The sequence below is a fragment of the Gymnoscopelus microlampas genome (assembly GCF_963454915.1).
Source record: "Gymnoscopelus microlampas genome assembly, chromosome: 21".
Lineage (NCBI taxonomy): Eukaryota > Metazoa > Chordata > Actinopteri > Myctophiformes > Myctophidae > Gymnoscopelus > Gymnoscopelus microlampas.
The window spans coordinates 18,126,478-18,151,151 of record NC_139958.1 but is presented as its reverse complement, the minus strand read 5'-3'; the positions used below and the strand labels follow the sequence as shown (position 1 = coordinate 18,151,151).

The following is a 24,674-nucleotide window of genomic DNA, read 5'->3' as shown; positions in this document are numbered from 1 at the left end:
AAGGCCCCAGCAGTGATGACCTCCAAAGACGTCTTGGGAATATAATAGGAAATTGCCTTTTGTCAGCTTCACACTTACACCTACTGTAGAGCATTGGTTCTCAAAGTAGGGTCCGGGGACCCCCAGGGGTCCTTGAGGGAGTTCCAGGGGGTCCCCAGCTAAATGATGGATTGTTAGGAACCAAATGCACCCTTATGGGTCTGTAACTCTGAGAGTGTACAAATGGAACCAAATGGACCCGACATTTGTACACCCTCAGAGTTAAATTAACATTGATTTTACAATATGAATTGGGGTCCCAGAGATAGAAATAACATTAAATGGGGGTCCGTGTAGACTAATGCAAAATTGAAATTAAACTGGTTGAGAATCACTGCCGTAAAAATCTTCTCTTATGGGGGTCCCTGGCATTTTTTTGTTTCTAAAGTGTAGTTGCTTATTTGGGCTTGCGCCTAATGTTATCGGTTATCAAACATGTTCATGTCAAGGATAGCAGATCTACACACTCACAACATAGTGAGCTTGTAGATCTGCTATTATTTTTATTTTTTTTCAATAGGGCTAGTGGTTCAACTGATTTTTATGCTATATTCAGTCATTTTTCTGGGGAGTGGGGACCTCCATTCTTTTGGGCTTGTTTTTGTAGACCTGGTTGCTTATTTCTCTCGCAAAATCTGCCAACACTGCGGGGGTGGATGACTGACATGCAGCAGGCCAGGAATCAAACTAAGGATGTTGAACTTATTTGCGTGATACATTAAAGAGGTGATTCTCACCAGTTCTTTTTCATTTTGAGGAGACCCAGATGGATATCATTACTGTCGAACAGAAACCTCATATCTCAATTTTTTCAACTTTTTATGTTTTTTTTCATAAACTAATGCCCTACTACTTGCGAAACGGGGATAGACTCCTGCACTCTGGCCGATACTAGACTGAAAGAACGAGCCCAATCAATGGTCTTGAAGGGCGGAGCCAAACCCAGGCGCTGGATTCCAGCGCCTGGGTTTGGAGCACTCTGATCGGTTAGGAGATAACAAGGTCCTAAGACCAGCGTTCCTGCAAGGTTCTCCCAGGCTTTTTTTCTTTTGAAACAAAAAAAAAGGCATGGGTTTCCGAGGCTAGGCCGATACAGACAATAAGCCTCTCCGACCTACTTCCTCACTACAGTGTCACACAAAATCAATCAATCAATCTCTCTATCCATCTGTTTATCTATCTGTAACTTTGGCAACGCTGGGCAAGCTATTGATAACACAGAGTTAAGCGATGTGTTTCTGCTTGTGAATAATAATGATCAAATGTCTAAAGATGACATTAAAAAAACAATCACGCTCCTTGGAACAAAGGTTTCAGTAAAATCAGCACAGAACCACAGCAGTCCAAGAACTTGTGATTCTGTTAAATGAATGACTTCCTTCGCTTAGCTAATTCTCTTAAAAAGCATGCTGGTTCTCAACATGGGGTCCTGTCCCACTAGGACACTCTCTGAGATAAATTAACACTTTTTACAGGATTTTACAGTGTAAATTGGGGCCCCAGAGATGAAAATAAAATGGGAGCCCGTGGCCTTAATGCAGTGGTTCTCAACCTGTGATTGACACATTATTTTGGGGTGGGGGGGTCCCCAGATGACAGTGAAGAGACAATTGAAGTAAGGACTTTTAAGACCTTTTTAATAACTAGGAAAAAAAAACACAATATTTATCTGTGGCGCCGACTCAAACTAAATGTAATACCTCAAATCCTACAATTTCAAGTGTTTGTCAGGGTGGGGGTGGGGTCCCCACATATGATTATTTCGGGGGTCAAGGCCTGAAAAAGAACCACTGACCCAATGTATATAAAAACTGTGGGTCCTTGACATACATTTCTTTTGAGAATCCCTGTCTTAGCACAACCAGTGCAGTAGTCATTTTTCACATCCTGCACAATGTCTCTCCAACCACAACAACACCAGCAACCACAGGTGAAATAAACAATGCCCCCCTGTGTTGTAAAAGCATCATGTGATGATCTCACATCATCACGGACAAAGAAAATACAATCAAGGTTAATGGAAAACAGAACAGAAGAGAGCCTCACAGATCAATAGAGTCTGATGCCATCCTCCATTATAGAAGCTCTTTGATTACGGCCCCTGAAACAATAATGCTGCTCAGCTCCCTAAAGTGCAACACTAGCAGCTTACAGTACTGTATAGTCAACAATACGTCTACTGTAGTATGTGCCATCATAGCAAGAATAAGAATAATTAAGCACATTCATCCGAGTGTCCCTCTCCTGGGGTGAACATTCGGCCGAAAATAGCCGAAAGACAAACTCAAAGATTGTAGATTGAGCTTGAAGATCAGCTATTTTCAGCACGCAACACCAGCGTTTTTTTTTCTTCATGTGATTCATTTGCACAATTTTTTCTTTTTAAACTGTTGTTTGTGTCATGAGTACATTCACACAGAACACAGCAAAATAAAAATATATTTTTTCACCGCAAATAAAGGCGTCAGCGTGTATAGTTTTAATGCGAAATAGTTGCGTGTGAAAACACCAATATGTAAATCAGGCTTAACATTGCTCACGCTTTGATGCACTACCAACACTTACTAGATCCAAGCAAAATTCCAACCTTCAAGTTTATGCTTCTATACAGTATGGAGCAGCATAATTATGAAGTAGGTCAGCAAAAAACAATGTACTCGTTCAGTCACATTATTGGGAAGAACTTTTAACCACCCTAGTGATCCCTATTCGGCATTCGGCGAAAATTGTCAAACATTTGGCGAAAAGATCTACAAGCTCCTGACGTGTCACAGTGCGTTGTAGATCTTGTAGATCACGATATTTTCAGTGAAGAGATTTGGTCTAGAGGGCAAAAAGGATGGGGCCAAGTATAGCTCCGCTATAGCTTTTTATACACTTAAACTCTCTAGCCTAACTTGCTAAACTGGACCTGAGTTGGCTCTGTACTGAGAGAGCAGTCTTTTCGGTCTACACCAAATCTCGCGCCAAAAATAGCCAATCTACAAGCTCACAATGCGTCGCAATGTGCAATTTCTTTGGCTAATGTTCCCCCCAGAACACGGATGCTGGGGTTCAAGTGCTTAAACTAATTAGCAGTTTTCCTCCTTATCAGACAAAAAGAAACGCAAACAAACTGTGACAAGCTGATAGACTACTAAAACAGCAAGCAGAGACAAAAGTTAGGCGGCTGACATGCAGGGTCACAAACCCACACACGAGTCGCAAAGTCATTATTTAAGCATCACTCCAGTCAGTCACGTTCTTATTAAAGCATGAAGCATCTTACCACCCCGGTTCTTCTACTCTATCCTGCTGCTCTCCGTTCCGTTCGCTCTCCCTTCTCATCCGTCTGCACGGCTGCTTCACACAAACCCTCGATCCCCCTCCTCAATCACCATTTCCCACTGCTCTCTCAGTCCGTCTCTCTAGTGCCCCCTCCCTTCAACATCCCACAATCTATCCCTCCCCTCTCTCTCACTCTCCCTCCCTCCCTCCCCCTCTGTCTCTCACTCTCTCTCCCTCCCCCCTCCTTCCCCCTCTCTCTCTCTCTCTCTCACACCCTCCCTCTCTCTTTATCTTTCTCTCTCTCCCTCGTTCTGTGTGTCACTCCTTGCAGGCCATCATTGTGCCCCAGCTGTAGCCCTGCTCTCCGCAGTGTGGGAAAACAACTCATTATGGGGAACAGGGGCGCGAGGGGTGGGGGTATGGGAGGGGGTCCCTCCGATCAAGGTCACACTGTCGGCGGAGCGAAGGCCGAGGGGACAAACGAGGGGTGACAGTGTACTGGGCTGAGAGGCATTGCAGCCACAGCTACATTCATTCATTAGCATGCCATCATCATCAGTATCTATCTGGCACAGACGCCCGACAACCAGGCAGCACGCTTTAAATGTATGGACCGTTGAGGGAAAACAAAACTGTTCCTATAATAATACTGAAAATAGCAAATCTACAAGCTCACGCTTTGTGAGCCACTGTATCAGATTTGGTTTTTTTAAACTTGTTTCTTACAATTACATGCCCCAAACACGGGACAATTGTGAATAGATTATTTTATTACATTGGCTTATTTTCTTATAATCAATTAAATTGATTAGTTTGATTACACTTACTTCTTTACGATGTTGCATATCACCCGCATTATTACTGCAAGCCCACAAAAAAAAATCAGTATCTCACCAGCAAATCCCCCAATCGATAACGATTATCATTAGCTTGCCCTCTTGATTACCACTGTGCTGTGACTTCTATGCCTGTGTCCTCTACCACCCTTTGTCTCTGATTGAATCTCTGCTTCCCGTGTCGTGACTGAAAAGAGGAAAACCTTGTACAGTACGTCCAAATCCCTTCCTTTTTCATTATAAAAAAAAATTCAAGTAAAATAGTGAAAATAGACGATCTACAAGCTCTATGATCGATGAGCTTGTAGATCGGCTATTGTCATTACTCTCGTGCGACACTCTTGTATGACAAAGCAGGGCATTAACGTACTGGGGAAGAAAACATAAAAAGTTGAAATGTGGAGATACGAGGTTTCTGCCCGACCGCAGCGATGCTTCCTGTCCAGATACTCAATTAGGGCACTGGGACAGAGCACCTCAGAGAGGAGAAGAGATGAAGAGTGAGATATTGTGTGTGAGAGAGAGGGGGGGAGAGAGAGAGAGAGAGAGAGAGAGGGGGGGGGGGGGGTTCTGTGAAAGAAAGAGAAGGAAAGACAGTGAATGTGGGAGGGGCAAAAGGTTCTTCCTAAATTACATCACCGTTGCTATAGGAACCGGCATTCCGGTTCGCACCCTCGACCCTTATTATGGACCCTCTCTTCTACAGCAGTGGTTCTCAAACCTTTTCATTTGAGGGTCTCCCCTTAACTCTGACAGTGTACAAATGGAACCAAATGGACCCGTTACAGACTTGTAAGGGTCAATTTAGAACCCCTAAATGGAACCCAGAGAGTCACTAGAACCCACTTTGAGAACCACTGTTCTACAGACACATTCTCTATCAACTCTGACATAATAAGATGAAAACAATAAATATACGCTGACAGCGCATTTAATGTCAGATTATGCTGATTACTTCATACAAAGATCAAGAGAGGTGCAAAGCCTCGACATGCCTTCCTGTTCAAATCAATATATGAATCTCCAAAGCACTCTCAGGCTTTAAATAATATTCATTTTCATAAACCTTGCATGTCCAGGATCAATTGTAACACAACAGGTGCAGTAATACAGTATATTCCTAATGAAGATTGGAAAAGAAAAACGAACGAAAATTGTGGAAGTGGATCTTGGACTTCATGTGTCCAGCCTATGATGACATCATCATCGTCTATGGCATATCTATGATGTATCACTCCAAATTTGTGCACGGTTCCGAGCCCAATCACAGCACCCTTTGACTTCCATTCTAAAATTAAGTTAAAATATTTCAAAAGGTATAAAATGTGTGTTTTAAAAAAAAAAGGTAATAATGTGGCCTACTGGCAGTAGTGTGCAAAAGAAGTATGCCATTGATCAGTGGTTTGATTAGGTCCAGAGACAGATACACACAGAGACCCTTTTCTAGACCGCTCGGCTCTGAGGAACCAGGCTGTAAAAAAAAAAGAACAAGGTGGCTTTTACAAACATTATGCTTTATCATATTCATATTAAAAGGAAATAACCTGGGGATTTTAAATACTTAGTAATCACTGATCGCATCAGCTGTCCATATTTCTTCCCCTGGCTCTTCAGGTATAAATCAGACTCCTCAGCAGATGCTGTATAATGAGATCTTGTCTCCTGGCCACCTACTGCACCAGCTCACTAAAATCCATTAAACATCTCGGATTTGTCAGGTGGGCGCTTATCGATCGACCGCGTGTCTAAAAGGCATGGAGGGAGTGAGAGGTGGAGGATGAGGATAATGCATTTAGGTGATACACTTTATACTCTGAAGGAACTGGGATTTAACTTGGGGTTTAAGCGATCGCAAGACACTCAGACATCGCTGTTGTCAGCAACAAGCCATGTCTCTGATTACCTTTCCAACCATCAGTCTATGTCTATATAATGCATTATAAACTAATCATAATAGTCTGCTTAAAACACTGTATAATTATAATTATAAGCAATCATGAAAAAATAAAGGTCCATGCGTGTCAAGTAATTATGAAAAAGTAATTCATTCTAAAATGCTTTATACTGTTATTGTTCTAATCTAAAGCACTATGAATATATTTACACAGTGTTTTCTTGTTTTTTTAAAGATTTATTTTGGGGCATTTTATTCCTTTATTATTGATAGGGCAGTAGGCTGACAGGAAATGGAGAGAGAGAGATGGGGAGTGACATGCAGCAAAGGCCGTCGGGATCGGGACTCGAACTCGCTGTCAGGTTACATTGTAGCCTAGGTGCCCGGACCGCTACGACACAGACACAACAGCTTGTACATCTTCTATTTTAGATTTTTTTTTATTATCTTGAAAGTGTTTGAAAAATCTTGAATAATTTTGAATTACGAAAAAGTTTGTGAACTACTGATTCAGAGGGTATTTGTAGAATCGGCCTCAGGTCTTAATGGGTTAATATAACTAATGACTTACTGGCACTGGAGCCGCGACTTGCACAGTGATGTCATCGGCGTCTACGGGAGAGTCCAGCCACTGCCGTTCGTCTGATGACTGGCTGTCAGGATAGCCCTTCCTCTTACCCGGCTGGGACAGCTGGCTCTTGGATCTCCTGGATATACTGTCCATGTCCTGACTGTCTCCATTCTACAGCACAAGCAGTGGTGGAAAGAAGAACTCAGCCTCAGTACATGAGTCAAAGTAGAGATCACTTTTTGCGAAAAGGTTAAAGCTCTATATTCTGATAGTAATTGTTGCTATAGAGTGTTTGTTCAGTCACATGAGTCTCCCCGTCTCTCCATCTCTTTCTAATAAACAGAAAATACACTTGCAGGCAGGTGGGTTGCTAATTTCTTCCAATTAGGAGAGATTCCCCATTTATCAGCTTCAATTGTATAGTGTTCCAGTTTCTATTTTGTCTTCTCATTTCTTTGTGTCATCACTTCAAATCATTACACTTGTTTATCTTGTATCCTGCATGAGTTCTCTCTCCTGATTGGATATGATTGCTACCCTGATACGAAAATTGATTTTCTGTTCACTAAAGAGCTGGAGAGCTCTATATTAATGAATGACATCAGAATATAGAGCTTAAAAACACTTATTTTAACAAAAGAAAAATCACGTAAATTACCTTTAAAAAAACTAATTTTAGAACAAATAAATCACCTTATCTGACGAGTACTTCCACAGTTCCACACTGTCCATGCTGTTTCTCTTGGTAAATTTGGGTCTTGCTCCTATAAAAAAGGGGGGGAGAAAAACTAAATTTGTCACTTTCAACGTAAAAGTTTTCAGTATCTCTTATACACTTTAGTTTGAAACCCTCTCATGAACTGACTCATGTGTATGGGTTTCCCTCGTTTCATTTTTGTGTTGTTCTTTTTTTCTGCGACAGAATGCTATATCAATGGCGCTGGTGGTCCCATGATGTTTGGTAAAGATGGGAGACTTAACTTAGACAGTCAACCGGAGACACAGACTGAATAAGGGACTCTTTGCCTACTCTTCACCCAAGGGAGAATTTTCTAATCTGGGTGTGAATCAGTCCAGGAGAGAACCATCGTGCAACAGCCTTATGTGAGGTAGCAGACAATTTCCTTATCATTGTGTTGCCTTCATGTGTGTACTACTTCCATCCATGTGACTAGAGGGGGACAATGTCAGCCTTTTGTTAGCAAAAGGCCAACTTCTTCTCACCATTTATCTCACCACTTAGGGGTGATCACCTCAAGACGCATGAGAAAACACCATGGGTAAGACAGAGTGGTTCCCCTATTCGCAGGTACAAGGCTGTGGCGTCACTGTAGCTAAAAGAATATTCTGTCGAAGAGGAATAAAGCTTTGTTTCTCATCAAATTTCACATCAAATCACATGGTTGAGAGCACAGCCAGGTGACCAGGTTTCTTTCTAGACCGTGACAATAATGGCTGCTACTAAAATGTGACCAAGCTAATTTAACTGCCAAGAATAACCCATCTAAGAAGCACTTCAATGGCAAATCAATCACAATACAAATCCCACAATACAAGGTCAACAACTCTGTTCCCTTTCTGAACAAGTACACTTTCAATCAAATTATATCAATGCCATCCATTAACATTGATTACTGCAGAACTGTAATTGATATCAATCAACTGAAATGCTGTGCAAATAATAATAATAATAATAATTGGTCTCCAGGACATTTCTAGCATCCAATACATGTTTTAGCAGTCAATCTCATGCACATAATATGGACTCCCACACTGAAAAGAGAGTCGTTAAAGGACAGGTGTGGTATTTCCCCCTGTGTGTGTGTGTGTGCGTGTGCGTGTGCGTGTGCGTGTGCGTGTGTGTGTTGCCAGGAGGCTGTGATGTGAGGAGAGGTGAGGTGAGGTCACAACGCATTGCATTGTAAGCTTGAGTTATTGATCTGCAATTTTTTTTTTCTATTTTTGAACTTCAGCCTATTCTCACCTTGCATCTCAAACTCTGACCCACAGGGTGAAAGGTCACTCTCACTGACTCCCAGAGCATCCATCAGCTGCTCCACGTTCATCCTGGCTGTCAGCTCCCCGTTCCTGTCCCCAATCTGATTGGTACAAACACACATTTTAAGGTTAACATAATATATTACTCTATTCTATCTATTACTTTTTAGATTGATCAAATACTTTTTTGTGTTTTTTTCTAAATCAACGAATCGACACACAAAATTCCTAACAGATTTTTTAAAATAATCAACTAAATCGATTTGTCTGATTAACCACATATGGCCTATCAAGTGTCAAGCATGTTTAATAATTGATAGCTTTTTATCATCAATCAAATTGTTTAGTTTGATTAACTGTCACTGCCCTACACTGTACCATTGGTATTGGTATATCCATGTGAAAATGTCGTACCTCTTTGGAGATGTCCAGATGCTTTCGGGCGTAGTGGAGAGCTTGTCTATGGTTCCCTAAAGACACATATGCATTTCCCAGACTCCAGCAGGCACGGCCCTCTCCAACCCTTTGGATAGATGCAAAAATACTGCATGTAAATACTCGAATGTCTTTAGCAAAATTGTTAAGTTGCAAATAAGAGTGAGTGAGTGAGTGAGTGAGTGAGTGATGGGGCTGTCACGATTATGACATTTTACATGACGATTAATTGTCACACAAATAATTGTGATTAACGATTTAATAGTGTTTTTTGTCATTGAACACTGGAACATAATATTACACATTTCTGTCTGGTTTCTAGGCCTTGAAGTTGCACAGGGCAGATATGACAAATAACTTAAAAACATTAATAGTGGAAATAGCCAATCTACAAGCTCACAGCGCGTCGTGACGCGTTTGAAAATATATGAACATTTTTGAACATGGAAACGATTATGACGATTAAGCAAAAATAATTGCGATTATCTCAAAAAATTGCTATTAGGCGATTATGTAATAATTGTGACAGGCCTAGTGAGTGAGTGAGTGTGTGTCTGAGAGAGAGGGGGGAGGTGCGTGCGTGCCTGTGCGCGCGCGTGTGTGTGTGTGTGTGTGTGCGTGCGTGCGTGCGTGCGTGCGTGCGTGCGTGCGTGCGTGCGTGCGTGCGTGCGTGCGTGCGTGTGTAGTGAGCGAGTGAGTGAGTCTGTGCGTGTGTGGGTGCGTGGGTGAGCGGGTGCGAGCATGCGTGCCCACCTGTCAGTGAGTTCTTGAGCGATGAGCAGGTGTTTGAGGTGGTAGTCTATAGCCCTCTCATATTGTTGTAGCAGAGTGTAAGTGTTTCCCAGGCTGTAGCAGGCCTGAGCCTCCATCACCTGGTCTCTGAGCTGCCTGGACAACTGCAAGGTTTTCCTACAGGTAAACGACATGAAGGGATAACATTGATACAGAAAGAAGGGAGGAGAGAGAAGATTTGAAATAATTAACCACTTGGTGTTTGCCATTTTCAATCTGACGTTTGTCGCGGAATTCGGGATCAATCAGCAATTGACGAGGCAATAGGAGTCGAGACAGTGGTCCGGGGACCACCAGTGGGTGTCCATTTGGTTTCATTTTACGCTCTCAAGAGTTACTTAAATTATTGTTAAACATCTGCATTACAGTTATAATAATTGAAGAATTGTTATTTTGATCAACGTTTGCCTGTTATCTCTCCTATGGTACCAACATCAATACAGCATGGAATTGTGGACAAAATCCTATCCAACGATAATAAATAATGGACCTTGATATGAAAAGGGTTGAAAACCACTGTTCTAGGTGGTGATGGTTATGCTTTAATTTACATGATATCATGGGGAGAAGTACGTTGACACAGATTGGTGGTATGGTAGTTCTTCCAACAAGCACACAGGGCTCAGACCATTATTAATACTAGCTGGACAAGCTAAACCATAACAGACAGGCTGTAACAAAACAAAAAACAATAGCTATCAGGCCTAGCGGCGACATGTTGGCTCCTACAGGCAACCAAATATCATGTCATATCATAATGTATTAAATAAGTACAATAAGTGATCATCAAATATGAAGGTTAGATATAACAACCATAAAAAAGATATAGTATAATGTATAATTCTTCCTCACGTCCCAATTTTTGGCATGTCATAATAGGCAGAATTTTCAAAAAATAAATACATTTAAAAAATATATATTTTAAATAGCACATCTACAAGCTTACTATGTGTCATGATCTGACACCTTATGAACTTTTACATTGGGCTATTTTCAACATTTTTGAAATGTTTTGATAAAATATGGCATCAGAATCCGAATCAATTTATTGTCACTTCCATAAAACACACTCAGCATACATGGGAGAAAAATACTGTTCTCAGTAAACTGATGGTGCTTGTCACAGTAAAAACAGCAGACAAACTTAAGTGGATAAGTGGATCAATTTTAGAATGTAAGAGGAAAATAAAGTAAAAATAAATATTCTTATAATTATTCAATATTGTTGAATTAAAAAAAAGGTTTTCTAAACAATCTGATAGATACAGGCTCAGTCATAAATTCCTTTTGACTACATAGGTGCACCTCTATCATTCCTCCACTAGATGTCAGAACATCCTCTATTCTCACCTGTAGTATTCTGTGGCTGTGTTGAACTGGCCCAGGAATATCAGAGCGTTACCAAGGTTACTGTACGCTCGGCGCTCCGCTGCTTTGTCACCAAATTCTTTGGCAATGGACAGTCGCTGTGAAATGACACAATATCAGTTTCAGTCCTATGTGAATGCAGAGCAGCCTGAAAGGTCATGAACCCATTAAGACCTGAGCCCGATTCTACAAATGTAAATCCTAACCCTAAACGTATGTTGCTATCAGTGGTTCTCAAACATTTTCATGTATTTGGCCGCGGACACCCATCTCAAAATATTTTGTTCCAGGGACCCCCAGAAGCAAAGATTTGAGTAAAGCATTAAAATAATGTATATATTCTATTTGCACACATAAAAAAAACAAATTTAAAATAGCAGATCTACAAGCTCATAAAGTGAGCGGCAAAAAGTGACTTAAATCTAAAATGACACAGATGCTTTCGCGGTCGTGCTCACTGCATCGCTTCATTAACCATAATCACACAGTGTCCATTTTGCTCTTCTGTCATACTAGGGTTGCGGGGGATTTGTTTTTCCTGTATTGATCTGGTGATCAATATACTGATCAATATATTTCATCCATGTTACGTCAGAACCCTAGTCGCATTCTCTGGCGAATGGCTAGTCCTTCTGGATCCTTGTGCCATCTATGGGCCATTTTAGGAATGCACTTAATAACCGTTCATTACCTGTATGCAACTGTTTTAACTGATTGCTTTCAACATGCGAATGTTGTTTTTTCTATGTGTAATCTCAGCATCATTTTAAATGAGGGTCTCCCTCAATGATCTCTCAGAGAATTTTAAATAAAAGGTTGAATGAATGAATGAATATATATATATATATATATATATATATATATATATATATATATATATATATATATATATATATATATATATATAAACAGCAATGGATAGAATAATCATAATAAGGAGATAATCAATAGCTGCGGCCCTGAATACAAGTCGCTTGTTCATGATGTCTGATTCTTCATACATTAAACTTGTGTGACTATAAATCCTGTAATTAACTCACCTGGCGGTGGAACTTGATGGCCTCAACAAAGTTTCCCAGGAGGTAGTGCGTGTTGCCGAGATTACCAAAGGCTCTCCCCTGGGCAGCTCGATCCCCGAGCTCTTTGACCAAACACAGATTCATTCTACAAACAGATGAGCACATTCCTGTTTAGATCAGTGGTTCCTGAACATTTTCATGTCAACGACCCCCAAAATCTATATGCATTTGACCGCAGACGCTCATCTGGAGAGATTTTGTGCCAGGGACCCCCATAAGACAAGATTTGTTGACAAAATGTCAACACTTTAAAAAAAGTAACCAATCTACAAGCTGTCAGCTTGTAGATCGGTTGATTTAGATTATTTCCTAAATAGCCTCGATCTCCAGGCTTTTATTGTTTCGTTTTGCTAAAAAATAAACAATTTCCTAAATAACTAGCCAGTGAAATATAAAAGCTATTACATTTCTTTGACAAAGTCAATTACTGACTGCAAAACTCCTGTCACAACATCTGTGGGATGTGTAATTTTCACCAATGTAAATTGTGAAATTATTAGCAACATGTAGAGACAAAAATATTCTACACAGCAACCGTTGCAGCACTGTGATACCGAACACTTAAGCTTCGTGTGCATCTGTGAATCCACAGGGACGTGTGTATGCTTCTAATGTCCTTTTAATGTAACAACAATTGCAGTTTAATCAGACACTTTGATACAGGCCTGCTCTGAATCATAGCAGGCACTTTCACCTGTACTGTGCCCGTTAATTGCCTTCAGCTGGTAGTGTGTGGGTTTAATAGGCGATAATGGCCCCAGTATGAAGTGTTTATTTAGTGTGAGTGTGTGTGTGTGTGTGTGTGTGTGTGTGTGTGTGTGTGTGTGTGTGTGTGTGTGTGTGTGTGTGTGTGTGTGTGTGTGTGCGTGTACCACTGCTTCTTAACATGGGGTCCGGGGACCCCCACGGGTCCTTGAGGTGGTTCCTGGGGGTCCCCAGCTAAATGATCGATACCGGTAAGATAGGAACCAAATGGACCTTGTTTTGGTTATTGTTTTGGGTACAGCTTGGTGCCGTTCTACAGTACCTGCTCAGAACGTGTTGCGATGCGACAAATGTTTCAAAAATATTTAAAATGTGTCACTTTTTCCCCCCAGATGTTTTTTTGAAAATAGCAGATCTATAAGCTTACAACGCGTCGAATCGAGACGCGTTGTGAGCTTGTAGAAATAGCCGATGTATACAGGTTTAAAGTGATCATGTGTTAGTCGCTTCTTTTGGGCTTGTTTTCATACACCTGGTTGCTTATTTCTCTCGCTAAATCTGGCAACACAGACAGTATATTGTCATACTTACTCGTAGTAGCCAGTAGCCCTTTGCAGGGTGTCTCTGACATCAGGAGGGAGGTCTCCAGGTTCTTGCGTACAGCCCCATAGCTGCTGCTTGCCCTTGGCATGGAACACGTTCCCAACGTTGTACAAGGCTCTAGCCTCTCCCACCTAAAGCCACAAACATTAACAAGACATGCGTTAACATCCTGCAATAGGAGAATCACAAACTGCAACTGAACGTCCATCGACGGTCAACCAGCTGTTCTGTGGCCAGTACAGTAAATGTTGTCCATTTGGCTGTATTGTGTTATATATGTCTGCAACCTTAAGCCGGAAACTGTGTTTCCACTGTTAGCTTGCAAGTTAATGGCTAACCAAAACAGCTGACTCCAAATTTGCATATCATTGATGTCGGGTGCATCATTGCTGTGTGTGTGTGTGTGTGTGTGTGTGTGTGTGTGTGTGTGTGTGTGTGTGTGTGTGTGTGTGTGTGTGTGTGTGTGTGTGTGTGTGTGTGTGTGTGTGTGTGTGAGCGTGTGTCATACCTTGTCACCCTGCTCTTGAGAGATGTCTAGGTGCCTCTCACAGCACACAGCTGCCTCATCAAAGCGCCCCAGCACCTTTAGCGTATTGCCAAGGTTACCGCTGGCCTTTCCCTCACCTATTCTGTCTCCTATTGTCCTGAAAGTGAAAGGAAAATGGTGCAAAAGTAAGGACACTGAACTGTCTTGTTATGTCACTGCCTCTCAACTATGGTGGCTATCAAAAAAATGCATCGCAACACGCTGTGAGCGTGTAGAACGCCTATTTTAGAAAACAATTTGACAAATGTTGACAAATCTCTTATGAGAGTCCCTGGTACAAACTATTTTCAAATGGGGTCGTATACATGTCAATTTGGTGGTCCTTGACAATATTCGGATATCAATTGTCTATGTTATAATTAATTAATCATTATTTATTCTATTACATAATAATAATCTGATGATGAGCAATTTTTTTTAAATTCTGTCAGCTAAAAGGTTGCTTCATTCCACAGAGCAGGTACGAGTGATCCTGCTGGGAATGTGATGTAACAAGTTAAATGCTCCTGCTGGCTCTAATCGCTACCCTGCTGGAACACCAAATGCACACCTCTCGGCAGGGGAAGGGATTACCGAGGTCACAAAATATCAAGCCGGTGGTTGGTCAGCGTAAACTGTTTCAAATCCCCCGTCACCTTTTCTGGGACACCGGGGGGCATAATTCATACTTTGTCGCACATCTGTGTCGTTGATTTACATCTGTGTCGTCGATTTCCAACAGAAATGTTAATACATTTGGAAACATTGTATATCTGCATATAATTTTAATAGCAGATATACAAGCTCATAGTGCGTCACTTCATGCCGCACTATGAGCTTGTAGATCTGCTATTTTTGAAAAATCGTGAAAATGTGTGCAAATCTTTGAATATATATTGTTCAAAGCAAACCTTTTTTACTCAAATCTTTGCTTCTGGACAAAATGTTTTTGGGATGGGGGTCCGCAGCCAAATACATATAATTGTGGGGGTCCTTGGCATGGAAACGATTGAGCACCACTGACATAGACATTTTTTTTTTACTGTTACGGTTACTGTGAAAAGTGTTACTCAAGAGAATCAAGAGGGATTTATTAGTCAGTACAGAGTCATACAGGTACAAGCAGTGAAATGTTGTTGGGACATGTTCCACAGACTGTGCTAACACAAGAATACAATAGGCTATAACAACCAGATAATAATAAAAAATGGTAAAGACAGAAACAAAGTTAAAAGTACAGGTAGAACGACAGGTCTGATAAACCTCTTATGGCAGGTATATCTTTCACTGAAGACAAGTTATTTTCGTGACATCGCCATATGACGAAGTATACATTATTAAGAATGTTGCAATTCAGCTTCCATTTCCCCTAATTTCTAGTAATTATTTTTGCTATAATTCAATACACAAAAATGTGGAGATTTGGACTTGAAATCAAACCGGCTTGCCTTCAGAGCAATAAATCACAACATGCATCATGCACACAGTGTTCAGTTATGCACATTATGCGCATATCTTTTAACTGCAAAATATGCATCACATTCTTTCGGTTGAAAATGTGTTATCTGCGGCATGCCACATGGCCATGTATGAAAAATAAATGAGCCTTAGAAATCGTGTCCTCACCTGGCCAGTGTGAGGTCATGTTTGTGGTACTCCAGGGCTTTGCCGTACTCCTTCAGGTAGAAGTAGGCGTTGCCCAGTTGGCTGTAGATGGCACTGAGGGTCTTCAGGTCTTCTGTGCCCACCTGAACGGCTGCCTCGAAGAACACTGTTCCGCCTTTAAAGTCCCCCGCTTTACACAGCCTCTCTCCTTCCAAGGCCAACTCCAAACACGACGCCTCCATCCTGTATATACACACACACACACACACACACGCGCACACACAGAAGTGGGAGACAGAAAGTAGCTTGAATAGGGTATCTTCTTGGCAAGATCACCATAGCAACAGGGTCTGTAGTGTAGACATGTCAATGTTTCCTTGACAACAGAGTCAGACATCATTCTGACACGATGAGCATCATGAAGTTGCACTTCCAGCTCATTCTACCTTTTTTTTTTAATGGTATGAATCTGTAGGAGAGCCATCTATAAGAGTGTCTGTCTGTCTGTCTCTCTGTCTGTAAGGCGCTAATCTCGAAACCCGCTGGACCGATCAGCGCTCGGTTTCTTGTTCACACTGCCAGTGGATCAACACGTTTAATATTTTTGTTGAATATTTAACTTTTATTTGATAAGAGAAGTCAATGGCGGTCAGATAAGGCTGAAACCGTGTGTCATACATGATAGATATGTAATGATATTAGAAGGTATTAAGATTTCTTCCCGAGATCTAAAAGGGCAAGTCGACCCATTTTTGTCCACCTTTAAAATAGGCTTGCATTTTGTGTAAAAGACAAGGATAATACAATTGATTAGAATACAAGTTAACCTGCAGTTGTAGATACAGTATGTTACTATCCCTGCTGAATTAAAATAGAAGGCATGTACAGTATGCATGCCAGAAATAACTTAACAAAAGAGCAGGATCAGACTGCTTCAAGGGAGAGGTCACTGTGTATATATATATGCGTACAGTATAAACTCTTCCACCCACCTCTAGAATGGCTTGGTTACCATGGCAATGCCTTGATCAGCAAAGCCAAGTTAGTGTGTGTAAAAGCCTTAAGGGGCTATCTACTCTCTAGTCCTGCGACAAAGTCTCTATACTGTTAGATGTCGGCATTATTTAGTTTAGTTTACTTGAAAAGCAACAACGTCACAGTTAAAACCATCCGAGGGTGCGACACAATAATGTCCAGGACTTATTTCCATTGTGGTCCTCATACACTTACACAAAAACATATCCGACAGGGTGACAGTCATGTACAATAGAAAAGCCATTGTACAATACAAAGGAATTTGGTTTCACAACTTTCTCTCCAGGCAACTCTTATGGACAATCAGCACAAAAACGATCATCTGAAATCATGTTTACAGCTTAAGTAGTAAGAATATGATCTCCAACATTACCTGGGCTTTAGCTTGACTCGTGTTTTCTCCACATATACCTGTAGCTCCAGCCGCAAAGGCTTGAGCACAGCTTGGGGCCGAGGCCCATGGTGAACTAATCTACACACTGCCCTTTCTGCCCCCGTCAGGGGGCAAGACTCAGAGTCCATGGGGGGCACAAGCTCAAAAAGATCAATATCAAACTAGACTTAGTATTAAATCCATTCCATCACCATGCCTATCACTGATTAAGGTATGTATAGTGAAGCACTGCTTTAGATAAATCAAACAACAGAAAAATAGAAGAAGAAGACAAATAAACTTATCAATTGACTTTTTGCTTTCTGGTTAGAAGCTAAACACAGAGTCCCACGACAAGGACCACATCTGCCTTTCACGTTTCTTCCAAAATATATTCCAAATATTGAACTTCAACAGCCAAAGGAGCCTGAAACCTGAAACTCCCACACAAGGATGTACGCTATCCAGGCGTTGCGAAAAGCCACATTTAAACCAGAATCCCAACGTTTATGTTTCCAGCAAGTTGAGTTCCGTCCAAGTAAACAATTCAGTTGTCAAAATCTGGGAAAATGACCAGCTCTCACAGCCCTTCAGTAACACTTTATTCTCCTCGCTGCATGTGGATCCTCTCCATCCTTCCAAATGTCATTTGAGGTGAATTGCCCACCAAGGAAAGATCCTGGGTGACAGCGGGGGAGATGTGTGACAACAGAATGACGCCGGCACCTCACACACGCACGAACAAGACAGTGATGGGTGAGGGCGGGGGTGGGGCGGAAAGGCATCTGGCCAATCACTAATCCAGAGATCTGAACCTTCTCAGAGGACAGTGGGTGAATATCCCAGACTAATCCATCTGTCTGCTGACTCCGCCACTGACATTATTATGTTACCAAGAAAGGCACAAGACTGGCCCCGTAAACCACCTTCAACCTGCCCGTCTCTATTTTGGGCCGTGTCAACCGTCAAAAATTGACGATCTACAAGCTCACAACATGTCACATCGTGATGCGTTGTGAGATTGTAGATCGGCTATGTTCGCTATAAGGCATATATGACAATTAGTATATCTCCTATATAACTCCTATATAACTAACTTTCTGTATCTTTGTCCGGATGGCATGCGTGAAAAGTGACGATAGAGAGGATGATCAGTGTCATTTGCCATTGTGAGTGCTAAACATGTGATGGCTTTATCGTTCATATCAGAAAGTGCGGGTGTGGGAAAGCCCACAATCTTAGAAGCAATATGGGTAATACACCAACATGTTCCGACCACAAGCGGTCTTCATCAGGGCTAAATTTAGCCCTGATGAAGACCGCTTGTGGTCGAAACATGTTCGAAATAAAGGCTGCTCCCTCCTTTAACTCCAGTGCCCGGATCTCCCATTTTTTATCTGTTGTCTTTTCCCGTCTGATCCAAGAGCACCTTCTTCTATTTTAACTCTGTTGACTTTTACGTCTCCGGTGAGCATCTGGTTGCCTTGCTCTCAATGCGGGTAATACTGGAAGGTTTGTTTTTGTTAGACATGGTCAGTATATTGAAAAAAACACGAGGGGGGGGGGGCAATACAACAGAACAGGCATAAATATAAGGACAGACGGGTACAACCGGTACTCTGACAACTCGTACAATGCATATTACATAACAGCATGTTTAATAATGGACTGTACCGAAGCTGAAGTGACAAGCAACAGAAAAGTTTAGTTTCTCCAGAAGCCCTTGAACCTTGGATGGAAGACAGTCGGTGATGTTAACAAAACAAACTGCTTGTGTCAGGACAAACTCCAGATTCATGCTGTTGACAGGCACTATTCATTCTCTCTCTCCCCCCCTCTCTCTCACGCACACACACACACACACACACACACACACACACACACACACACACACACACACACACACACACACACACACACACACACACACACACACACACACACACACACACACACACACACACACACACACACACACACACACAGCTATGTCACCAAACTCTGAAAGAGTATTCTCTTTGATCACGATGCAACTATATCGCCTCTAGTGAAGGCTTTGAAGTCCACAAATGAGATCATAACAACTGAGAGACATTTCCCTGTTTCATGTGACCTAAAACTACCTAGCCTTGTCACTCATTTCAGCTCATTTAAACTTCATGGGCTACCAACCTAGGGAGGATTAGCAGCATTTCAGTATTGTATTTGATTGGTATTATTTAAGTCAGGTTCCGAAAATCTGACTTTAGGTGACAACCACAATATAAATCACTAGTAGCAGCAAAATAATTAATGTACAATATCAATTATAACAAACGTACAAATATTGTATCTCTGTATATCTATCTTCCTATTGCTGTGTCATATGGATTTAGCATCTATAAATAGTTCCTAATCTATGATTAAAAAAACTTTTTTTGGAATCCTGTAGGATTGAGATAACTAGCCATTACTTAGACCAGAGTAGAACATGAGTAGAACATTTCATAGTGGAGATGAAGGTGAGGACAGGATAGTGAAGCCATGACCTAAAGCTACTGTACAGTATACTATGTTCATGACAGAGTGCGGAGGCCCCATTTACTGTACAGCTGACATAATAATACTGTAATACCAGCCAAAAGGCAGGCAAGGCAGATCCATGTGATCGAGTCACAATAAATCTGGAAAAACGTAAATCTGTTATACTCAAACAACTGTACAACCTGCTGAACATGTTGTCTGCAGGTTTTCTGACAAGCACATGGCAACAACAACAAACAAAAAATCTGAAATCCTGGCAAGAAACATTTCAAAATGTTCAACTATTTGGTACCAATTCACTAAAAAACAGGATCAAACAGTAATGCCCGAAATTGCACAAGATTAATTCTGATGACCCTGCGCAATGCGCATTATACTGCATCACAAATTGTACATGAAAGTCGATGTCTTCATCTGCAAATGGATCATGACTCTAGCCTAATCCCTCCCTTGAAGCAGAAAACATGCTGCAGCTGCCATTGAATTCCGTTTGGGTTAAACAACTCAGGATGGTCTGGGATCTGAGAGTCAACAGCCAAATCTGTGAGAAATGCCAATGCTCATCAAGGAGGCAGTAGTTCAAGAAATTGGCAGACTAAAAAGACAGTTGTCATAGTTGGCCAGTTCCACGTGGGAAGACAAGAACTTGGATGAAGGAGAGCTGTAAACAGACATGAAAGACATTGGATCAGACAAAAATGAGAATATATTTTGACAATGGCCTCTATTTTGAGGGCAGTAAGTAACGTTAATGTTTATCTGCAGCGCAATTGATGGGTTTGCAAGTCTGACACAGCACCACAATCGGTACATTAAAACCACTTAAAACCCTACATACTTTAGTTGACTGGGGTCCCCCAGCGCTCTATACTAGCCCCCTCCTTTTTCCCCTCTATATAGCAAATCTATTCGCCGAAAATAGCCAATCTATAAGCTCACAGTGGGTCCCATTGAGACGCGTTGTGAGCTTGTAGATTTGCTATTTTCTGCAAACGTTCACCTATTATGACATGCCCAGAAAAGGGACGCTAGGGGTAAAGTAGTTCAAGGACACAAAAGTTGGTCTAACCCTAAAAAGGACTAACCTGACCCTGCCAGAGGTGGCGGTATTGAGTAACCAGGTTCCTCAAACAATGTGTGGAGCAAGCTGTTTGGATCTGGTAGCGTCAGGTTAAAAAAGGACAACCCACCACAAGATCAGTGGCTGTTATTGCATTTTATTTCGCACTTATTATCAGTTTGTGCACTGTATCCAGTCTGAATGGTTCTCTAAAGGGCTTATAATAATCATTATATTATAGTTAGGTATGACTGCAAGGACTATCTTCAACACATTAATCACGTTAATCCTAGCATCCCTATTCTGCGCATGTCATAATAGGCGAGCATTTGGCAAAAATAGGCACTATTTGAGGTATGACAAATATATAGGGATCAACATACACAGCTTTTGACATGGGATTCTCAGCACTGTTGGGAGATTTAATGCATGCCTGCTTGGAACCCGGAGAAAACACTGCGATGGGTAGTTGTCATCCCAGTGTGTCCGTTTACGGCCCTCAAACTGGAGGCCAATGGGACAACGCTTATCCAACAAAGCCATTAGCTTCTTTGATTACAATGACAGATCCTATAGCCCAGAATCGGCGTCTTAATTACAACCACACGTGATGATACCCTTCCCAGACCATACGACTTACTCACAATTTATCACCATGTAGTTAGTTATGTGACAATGTTATGTCACTGTCACCTTACAACATCCTGAAATGTATGTATGTACACATCATATTAGACAGGAAAACTCTCTTAGTTTGCAGTACATATGGCAGCTGCCGTCTATGAGCCGATTCACAGTGCCGTAGGCTGTGACAGAGCAGCTTCTGCAAGTGTCAGACAAGTCTTCCGGACAAACAATCACAATGTGTTTCATAAAACACTGCCACTGAGCCGCAAACAATGCAAAACATTTAGTCTAAGGGAAGCCTGGAGACCGTATTTGAAGATTTTGAACATGAAGCTGTATAATTCAAAACAGCAGAGTCCATTTTCTCACTAGTAGGAATAGCGGCCAATGGCCAATTTGGCCATAGTAGTCAAGAGGATGTACATCAATTTAATCATGTATGAATATGAGTATATGCAATTCTATATCCCATATGCATACATAACCTTTCCTCTGAAAAAGGTGGTCTTTGGGAACAGTTCAGTTAAAAAAGAAAAAGAAGTTAAGAAAGAAGTTAAAGGGATATTTCACTTTCCCAAAAAGTTTGGGACATTTTATCATCTACTCAGACTTTTGTGAACACCCCTGACAGTTTTTAAGTTGCTCGATTCAGTATTTAGATATTTGATATTCATTTTTCACACGCCCCTTCCTATACAAACCCATTGTAACTTCAAACTCTATTTTAACCATGAAAGAGTCATCGAAAATCGAGCAACTTAAAAACTGTCCGGGGTGCTCCCAAAAGCCTGAGTAGACTAGACGATAAAATGACCAAACATTTTTCTTTTAAGTGAAATATCTTGTGATAATATCCCTTTAAGAAAGGGATATTAGTTCAAACTATAGTCAACAGAAACATAAGAAACAAAGCTAAATAACATAACAAAAAACAAAGCAATACGGAAGTGAAGTGGGACAGAAAAAAGTTTTCATCTGCCAGACATTTAAAATAAATTAAAGACGACAAGAGACAACAGCAGAAAGACACAAAGGAATTAGTCTCTGCAGCAAGATTCTTCTTTTTTTTTTAAAGTTTACTTTTATTCTTGCCATCGTTGTGGCTGACCCAAAGAATGCCTCTGTGTGGTACAGTCTGCCATTCTCTCCTCTGCTTACCACTCTAATTGGTCTGTTTGGGAGACATTCATCCCATAATAGGCTGCCTGTGGTCTAAAGGAGACAGTTCTTCCAATACAGTCACCATGGCAGTACGGGGGGAAGTACACCCGTATTGGACAGGTTTCAGGAACCAAAGTTAAAGTGAAGTTCTCAGTGAGGTCTGACAGTTAAGCTGAACTTTACCATGAGCCATAATGTATGCCCTTTCAATGAAAACAGCTTAGTGTGGACTGTGAGCACACACACAGCCCCGCCAGATGAGGAAGATTAGTCATTGTTATTTCGTAATAACTAGTACTTGAGTCGGACAACATACTTTCTTATAGCATACCAGCCACAATAACTGACTTTACTCTGACAATTTAATAAAGTGTGTGCTCTTGTCAGTGGTGTAAAGCAACTAAGAACATTTACTCAAGTCCTGTACTTAAGTAGTAAGTACAACTTTGAGGTCCTTTTGCTTTACTGGAGCATTTCCAATTATCAGTACTTTTACTTCTACTCCACTACATCTCAGAGGCAAATATTGTACTAAATACTGCACTACAATTATTTGAAAACTTTAGTTACTAGTTACTTTGCAGATATAAAGTATTACATTATAAAACATACATTTACCACTTTAGCCCTATTTTATACATAGGCTATTTGAAAATAGCCGATCTACAACCTCACAACTTTTGTGAGCTTGTAGATCTGCTATTTTCAAACATTTTTGTACTTATACTTTTGGTACTTTAAGTACATTTTTATGCCAAAACTTTTGTACTTTTACTCAGGTAACACAATGAACAGAGGGCTTTAACTTGTAATAGAGTATGTTTATATTGTGGTATTGCTACTTTTACTTAAGTGAAATATGTGAGTACTTCTTCCACCACTGGTTATTTTGTAATAATAGTACTTGAGTCGGACAACATACTTGAAAATAATGTAGCATTCTTATAGCATACCAGCCACAATAACTGACTTTAACTCTGACAATTTAATAAAGTGTGTGCGTGTATAACTATTTACAGAGCAAGACTAAAAATGCCTATGTAAGCGACTTTTTTATATTATGGTATTGTGAAAAAAACAAAGCAAAGCAAAGAAAAAGAAGAGAGAAACATGAATCCAATGTGGAAAGTGAAAGGCCCCAACAAAAGGAATGCTTTTAACCATAGCTGTTTGCGGTCCCACTCCACACACCACTGGGACAAGAGTGTGAGTTGATGTTGACAACAACAATCATTTTAAAGCCTTCACACTTTTTTTCCACAGTGGTTTGATAAACTCTTACAGCACATAATGTGATACACATTTCTAATCACTTTGTTTTGAGCAGAGCTAGTAAACAAAATTGTATTGTTAAATAGCTGCAAACAGGAAAGTCATCAATATTAAAAGCAAAGGCCGCAATGCCTCATTTATACTTGGCCCACGCCGAAAATAGCAGATCTATAAGCTACAAGCTCAAAATAGCAGATCTACAAGCTCATATCTGCAGATCTATAAGCTTGCTTGATGTTCTGTGAAAAGCACATTGAATTGCCTTGTTGTTGAAATGTGCTATCCAAATCAAATTGCCTTGCCTCATAACGTATCGCAATGTGACGCGTTGAGAGCTTGTAGATCTGTTTTTGTCTTTATTTTCGGCTCAGTCAGAAGGCGTGCCACAAGCGGACGGACGCCCTTTTCCGCCAGCACCCAAATGCGTCAGTGCCCTTATTATTTTCTCAGTGCATGATAATAAGGTCATATACAATGTGAGCATGAGCCTGTAATATCAGCCTTAACCCATTAAGGCCTGAAGTCGATTCTACAAAATGTCTTCTAAATCCTGTTGCTATATCAGTGGTTCTCAAACCTTTTCATGTCAAAGACCCCCAAAATGATATGCATTTGGCCACGGACCCCCATCTCAAAATATTTTGTTCCCGGGACACCCAGGAGCAAAGATTTGAGTTACAAATGTTAGCTTTAAAAATATATGTATATGTTCAAAGATTTACAAAAATAGCGGATTTACAAGCTCGTAGCCGCTATGAGCTTGTATATCTGCTATTTTTGAATAGCCAAAGATATCTAAAATGACACAGATGCGTTCCCGGTGTTAATGGGTTAACTAATCGCCACAGAATTAGCACTGTCAGAAATGAATGTGTTACTTCATGCAATGTCAATCCTGGCCATAC

General features: G+C 40.9%; 1 protein-coding gene across 1 annotated transcript in view; it reads right to left on the bottom strand.

Annotated features, from left to right (window-relative positions):
• Nucleotides 1-24,674, bottom strand: part of gpsm1b (G protein signaling modulator 1b) — a 37,405-nt gene that overhangs the window by 8,581 nt on the left and 4,150 nt on the right. Inside the window, exons 2-11 of the mRNA XM_084046874.1 lie at nucleotides 15,740-15,961; nucleotides 14,096-14,231; nucleotides 13,576-13,718; nucleotides 12,241-12,364; nucleotides 11,183-11,298; nucleotides 9,794-9,949; nucleotides 9,020-9,128; nucleotides 8,592-8,706; nucleotides 7,301-7,371; nucleotides 6,608-6,778 (exon numbers count right to left, since the gene is read on the bottom strand). Coding sequence (XP_083903000.1) covers nucleotides 6,608-6,778; nucleotides 7,301-7,371; nucleotides 8,592-8,706; nucleotides 9,020-9,128; nucleotides 9,794-9,949; nucleotides 11,183-11,298; nucleotides 12,241-12,364; nucleotides 13,576-13,718; nucleotides 14,096-14,231; nucleotides 15,740-15,961 — 1,363 coding nt within the window. The remainder of the gene's footprint in view (nucleotides 1-6,607; nucleotides 6,779-7,300; nucleotides 7,372-8,591; nucleotides 8,707-9,019; nucleotides 9,129-9,793; nucleotides 9,950-11,182; nucleotides 11,299-12,240; nucleotides 12,365-13,575; nucleotides 13,719-14,095; nucleotides 14,232-15,739; nucleotides 15,962-24,674) is intronic.